At 34.2% G+C, this 6,061-nt stretch overlaps 1 protein-coding gene across 1 annotated transcript; it reads left to right on the top strand.

Annotated features, from left to right (window-relative positions):
• Nucleotides 1-431: 431 nt before the first annotated feature.
• LOC145133562 (cytochrome P450 81Q32-like) lies at nucleotides 432-2,501 on the top strand. The gene is made up of 2 exons (XM_079068494.1): nucleotides 432-1,340; nucleotides 1,690-2,501. The coding sequence occupies exons 1-2, from the start codon at nucleotides 447-449 to the stop codon at nucleotides 2,311-2,313; spliced, it is 1,518 nt and encodes a 505-aa protein (XP_078924620.1). The 5' UTR covers nucleotides 432-446; the 3' UTR covers nucleotides 2,314-2,501.
• The last annotated feature ends 3,560 nt before the right edge of the window (nucleotides 2,502-6,061 follow it).

Below are 6,061 nucleotides of genomic sequence, written 5' to 3'. Positions count from 1 at the left end.
AAGAATTAATGTAATTTGTGATTTTACTGTACAAAAATTTAATTAATTATTTAATTTTTATTTAACATCGTCAATTATATTGTAACACCAACAATTGTTTTTTGGATTGGTCCTTGCATACCCTAGTTCTTTTTTCTAGATTCGCCACTGAACACATAGTAAGGTGGGGACAACACACTCTCTCCAACCTCAGTTTGATTGATTTGCAAATGAAATAACACGATTTTTTTGAGATAAATGTTTTCATTTTAGGACCACACAATGTTATATAAGGGCCTTGTTATATATTAATATGATGCCGATATATTGAGATGGTACCAAGTTTCAAGTCAAATCATGCACATGTTCATACCTATGTGGTAGCATTTCCTGTCCATGCTCTCACTATAAATATGTGGTAGCATTTGAACGAGAATAATATACAACAAATTAAGCCCCGAATAAATATGGAGCCAATATTTTTTATAATTTTCTCAATCGTTGCCGTAATATGGATTATGAAAGTTGCCCTAGGGAAAATCAGAAATTTACCACCAAGCCCCTTCCCATGTTTACCCATTGTGGGTCATCTTTACCTGCTGAGAAGCCGGCCGCTCTACCGAGCCTTAGGTAAACTCTCCGCCCGCCATGGTCCGATGCTCATGCTTCGCTTGGGCGCCCGAAGGGTTTTCTTAGTGTCGTCTCCGGAAGTGGTGGAGGAATGCCTCACCACCAACGACCTTACTTTCGCCAACCGTCCCCGTCTGCTTGCCGGAAAACACCTTGGGTTGGACTACACCACCATTAATTGGTCAAGCCATAATGATAACTGGCGTAGCCTCCGCCGCGTGGTCAGCCATGAGCTTTTGTCATCTTGCCAGGTACGAACCCTTAGCACCATTCGTGCAGAAGTGGTGCACCACCTGGTTAAGAATGTCATGTACCCGAGAGTAGTAAGGGACGGGATGATGGAGATGAAGTCGGTGTTATTTGAGGTGGTGTTGAATGTGGTGATGATGACGATTGCCGGGAGGAGGTGTGATGTTGAAGGGGGAGAGGCTGGGCGGTTTATGGAGCTTGTCCAGGAGTTGTTTATTGTGATGGGGGCGACCCATGTGTCTGACTATTTGCCATGGTGGAAGTGGGTGGGAGGGAAACACTTAGAGAAGGAAATGGTGGCGTTAAATGAAAAGTGGCATGCGTTAATGCAAGATTTGATAGAAGAGCAGAGGAGAAAAACCGTGGTGGAGGCGGAGGGTGGTAGCTCCGATGAGAAGAATAATTTGATTGAATTTCTACTGATGTCGCAACAAAAAGAACCTGAAAATCACAGCGATGAAGTTATCAAGGGATTATTGCAGGTACTCATTAAAATTAGATTTTTTAATGTTATTTATGGTCAATGCAAAATAGGTCCACGGACAAGGAACCAATTATAGCATTTCAAACACGATTTATATGGTCTTGGGAACGCAACAAAAATGAGTAGAAATGTTTTAATACTATTATTTCGATTATATATACAACATTAATAGCAATTTAGCAAAAGAAAATAATTTTATGTCAAAGTCTACTTATGATAATATACATCGTTTTAATTCTTTTTAACATTACAATTCCACTTCGAAATTGCAATTCAAGCATTATGTTTTTTTTTTTAAAAATTATATAATACGGCTAAGTTTACTGATTTTCTGGTGATACTGATAGGTACTAATATCAGCAGGAAGCAATACATCGAGTGTAACAATGGAATGGATGTTATCGCTTTTGCTAAACAATCCAGAAGCTCTAAAGAAAGTGCAGACTGAGATCGACAATTGTGTTGGGGAAGATCGTCTAGTTAACGAATCAGATTTGACGAACCTTCCTTATCTACGTTGTATAATAAACGAGACTATGCGTATATACCCTGCTGCTCCACTCTTGTTACATGAGTCTGGAAAGGATTGTATGGTGGGAGGTTACCACATACCAAGTGGTACAATGCTACTGATGAACGTGTGGGCGATACAAAATGATCCAAAGAACTGGGAAGACCCTGAAAAGTTTAAGCCAGAAAGATTCCTAGGGTTAAAAGGTACGGGAAATGGGTATAACTATAAGCTAATGCCATTTGGGACCGGAAGGAGGAGGTGTCCAGGAGAAAACTTGGGAATGCGTATGATCGGGTTGACGATGGCTACGCTTATTCAATGCTTCGAGTGGGAAAGACCGACCAACGAGATGATTGACATGACCGCAGGAGTAGGATTGATCGCACCAAAAGCTAAACCCTTGGTGGCGAAGTGTCAGTCCCGTGGAATGATGGCCAAACTGTTATCTCAGATGTGAAGATATCAATAATGAGTGTCATTATAAATGGATATATTTTAATTGCCTAAGAATGTATTATATGAAAGAGTCAGATTAAGAGTGCAACAGGTAGGATGGAGGTACCTGGTTGAAACGTATTTTGTAGATCATTTTAATATCTTCTTCTTAATTATTAAGCAACCTAGTTCTTTTGTGCCTATCTTAGTAATCCTTTTCTATCTGTTTTGTAAGCTATTTAAGCATTGTTTCATATTAAATAAGATGCAGCAACCAAAAGCATTATGAAGTCCTCTATTCCTATAAGCTATTTAATAGCAATATAAAAGATAATTAAAGACAGTAAACTGTTACTTTGATTAGTCTAGAAGATGAGTGACAAAATCACTCATAAGGTTTCTCGATTTTGATAGCCACAACCATTAGAGTTAACTAAGGGAGAATTTTTATTTTCCCAAGTCTGATTGGAATTATGTGATCGAAGACAACTAGGTGCTACTATTTAGAGCTTATTTTCTTTAATTTGTACTAGAAAAATAATATATATATATATATATATATATATATATATATATATATATATATATATATATATATATATATATATAGGGAAATGATCAAATGAGAACACCTAAAAGGTTGAGAACGTTCAACGCGAGAACGGTTCTGAACCAATCAATATATAAGGGCATATAGATAAACTTGTCTTTTTAATTAAATTATAAAAAATAAAATAAAATGATATTTTCCTAAATTTTTGGGATTCTAATTGACTGTTACCAAAAAAAGGATTTTTTTTCCATTTTCTTTATATCATTAATGAAAGAGAAAAAAAATTATCAATTTCAAATGATTTTATTTTGCTTTACGTGATTCTTGTCCTTATATGAATAAATATTAAACTAATTTATTGAGTATACAATTGACTAAAAATATATAACAATTTACTAATTTTATGATTTAATTTTATCAAATAGTGTCATATTCATAAATGAAAATGTCGTGACTGGATTTGTCTTTTGTTTTTTGTTCATCAATTGATATAAAAAAATGTTTAAGAATTCATCATTTCATTACAAATAAATACGCCTCTAATTACAATCATAAATGAATACAACTCTAATCATACATGAATACATTTACCATAATACAAAATACATCTAAATTCCTATATTTTCAGTAGTTATATTCATAAATGAATATAAAGTGAATCATAAATAAATTCCTATAACATTGTTTTTTTTCTTCCAATTTTCTTGTTGCTATCATACATATAGAAACGAAGAGCGCTGCATTTCCATGCTTTACGGTTATCCTTCTTCGAAACATCAAGCTCTAAATTACACATGTTCAAAACATAAATCATTAATGTATAAAATCATGCAGTTACAATATACTTATATTCATCGATGATTAACTGTAAAATAAGACATTTGACATTGTATTCATATAAGATTACAACTAAATTTATATTGATAAATTAACAGTCACATTCATAATATATAAACAAGAGTTAGAACAATAAGAAGGGATGAAAATGAAATCATATGAAATTCTGAATCATTTCTCTAAGATTAATGCATCAGGGGAGACGAACAGAGAAGCAGACAGAAGATCAGAATTCTAGTGCTAAAATGGGAACCGCAGTAAACAAAGTATCATAGAGCAATAGATCAAGAATGCTTCAAACCTCATAGATTCTCAGAACATATACAAATTAAATATGGTTTTTAACTAGCGGAAAAAAAGAACACAGGTAAGAGTATGAACGTGAACTGCCAAGACCTAATAAACATCTATTAATCAAAATGAACTTAAAAATTATCTCAAATGAGTCAAAGATTCCGATTATATCACATTCCTCATAGACGCGTCAATTATGAGAAAATTTAAGATGAAGTCAGGGTACTACAAGTGAATAATACCTCATTCGATCCTCCATATCGAATTCGATCCTCCTTTCATGAACCGCTAATTTTTTTAAATCCCTCCTGCTCCACTGTTCTCTTCGTCCCCTTTGTATTTCTTGCTGTTTCTCCGTTCTTCTTCAATGCGGTCATCTTCAACATCTTCGCCATCATCTTCTCTTCCCTTCCGCTTCTGTTTCATCGAATTCAAGGATGCAGGTCTAGAATCTCCAATGAATATCGGTGAACTAAAATCGAGTTGTAGGAGAACGATTGGAGATCGAGTTGTAGGGGGCGATTTGGCGTTGAAGCCTTGGAGGGTTTTGGTGATGGCGAGGTCTGATGCTGGCGTAGGGATGAGGCGGTGATATGTTGAAGATGTCGATTTAATGCTCTATGAGATTAGGTCAAGAAATAGAGAGGCAGAGAGTAATTATAGGAGTTTACAAAATTAGGGTAATGCTTATTTACCTTAATAGCCTTTATAATTTTCTTTAATTTAAAAATTAAAATTTAAATGTATTAATAATTAGAAAAATAACAATTAATTATAGCCACACATCTTAAAAATTAGTTGGTCCAGATCTGTTCTCGCGTTCTCAACCTTTTAGGTGTTCTCATTTGATCCTACTCATATATATATATATATATATATATATATATATATATATATATATATATATATATATATATATATATATATATATATATATATATATATATATATACACAGACACACACACTAGCCGTTTACCCGTGCCAAGCGACGGATGCGAATTGGTTTTCTAGAAATTAGTTTGTAGAAGTGATTAGTTCTTTTACGTAAATATTTTACTACATATAAACAATTATCAATAAGAGTCATTCTTGCATAAACGAATTCAATAAAAATTAAAAATGAAAAGTTAGAATTCTTTATAAATGTATATAAACACATGATTGATTGTGTACTAATAATCATGCAACACTTCTTTATACACCGCTAACATTGAGCGTGTTCAAGATTCAAGAATTACACAAGATAGAAATTATTTATATCGTCTTTGGCTTCATCAAAACTATAGTAAATTCTCTCTCCTCCATGGAATCGACCGATCAAATAATCATTAATCTTATCGACATTATCATTTCTTGTTGATAATATTGCACGCAAAATAATATAATCTTATTTAGATCTATTAATTTCCAAGGATGGAAAGATTGCACCAATCAGAGCATTCAATGACTTTCTTTTTCAGTGAAGGGAATTACCATATCATCAGGGATGTGAATAAAGTTTTCATGCTCAGTTTGTGCTCATGTTCCAAAGAGGCGACATTTATATGCTAGAATTCACAATATGTGCTCGTGTTCCACGTCTCACGACCGGCAACACTTGTTTGAAATCACCTCCCAAAACCCTTACCTTTCCACCAAATGGGAGCCTCGCCCCAGTGATATCTTTCATTGTACAGTCAACTGCCTCCAACACATGTCTTTTAGCCATCAACGCTTTGTCCTATATGATTAATTTTGTAATCCGAAGTAGTTGAGTAGTACCAGTTTGTCTTTTAGCCATCAACGCTTTGTCCTATGTGCTAGAATTCAGTGAAGGGAATTACCAACTTCTTTTCCCCCGCCTGCCATAATCTCGAATGTTCATTAGCGCAAATAGCAATAAACAAAAAGACCATAATGCCCTTTGTTTGAGAAATCACACCAAAATTTCAAAAGCATCACACCATACTCTTATTTCCCTCATTCCTATTAAAACTTGAAACCATCATTTTATAGTAAACAGAAAAGGACCATATTGCCATTTATTCTTATTATTACTCAAAAACTTCAAAACATCATACCAAGAGCCATAAAAATTGAAATCA

The sequence above is a fragment of the Lactuca virosa genome, chromosome 1, assembly GCF_052849685.1.
Source record: "Lactuca virosa cultivar CGN04683 chromosome 1, Lactuca_virosa_CGN04683_v6, whole genome shotgun sequence".
NCBI lineage: Eukaryota > Viridiplantae > Streptophyta > Magnoliopsida > Asterales > Asteraceae > Lactuca > Lactuca virosa.
Note: the sequence above shows the minus strand (reverse complement) of the source record. Positions and strands in the feature narration are given on the sequence as shown.

What these genes read in the sequence shown, in the direction of transcription:
- LOC145133562 (XM_079068494.1), top strand. Translation starts at nt 447, where the DNA reads ATGGAGCCAATATTTTTTATAATTTTCTCAATCGTTGCCGTAATATGG. An exon ending in TTATCAAGGGATTATTGCAG is followed by an intron (nt 1,341 to 1,689) that starts GTACTCATTAAA and finishes TGATACTGATAG; the next exon opens with GTACTAATATCAGCAGGAAG.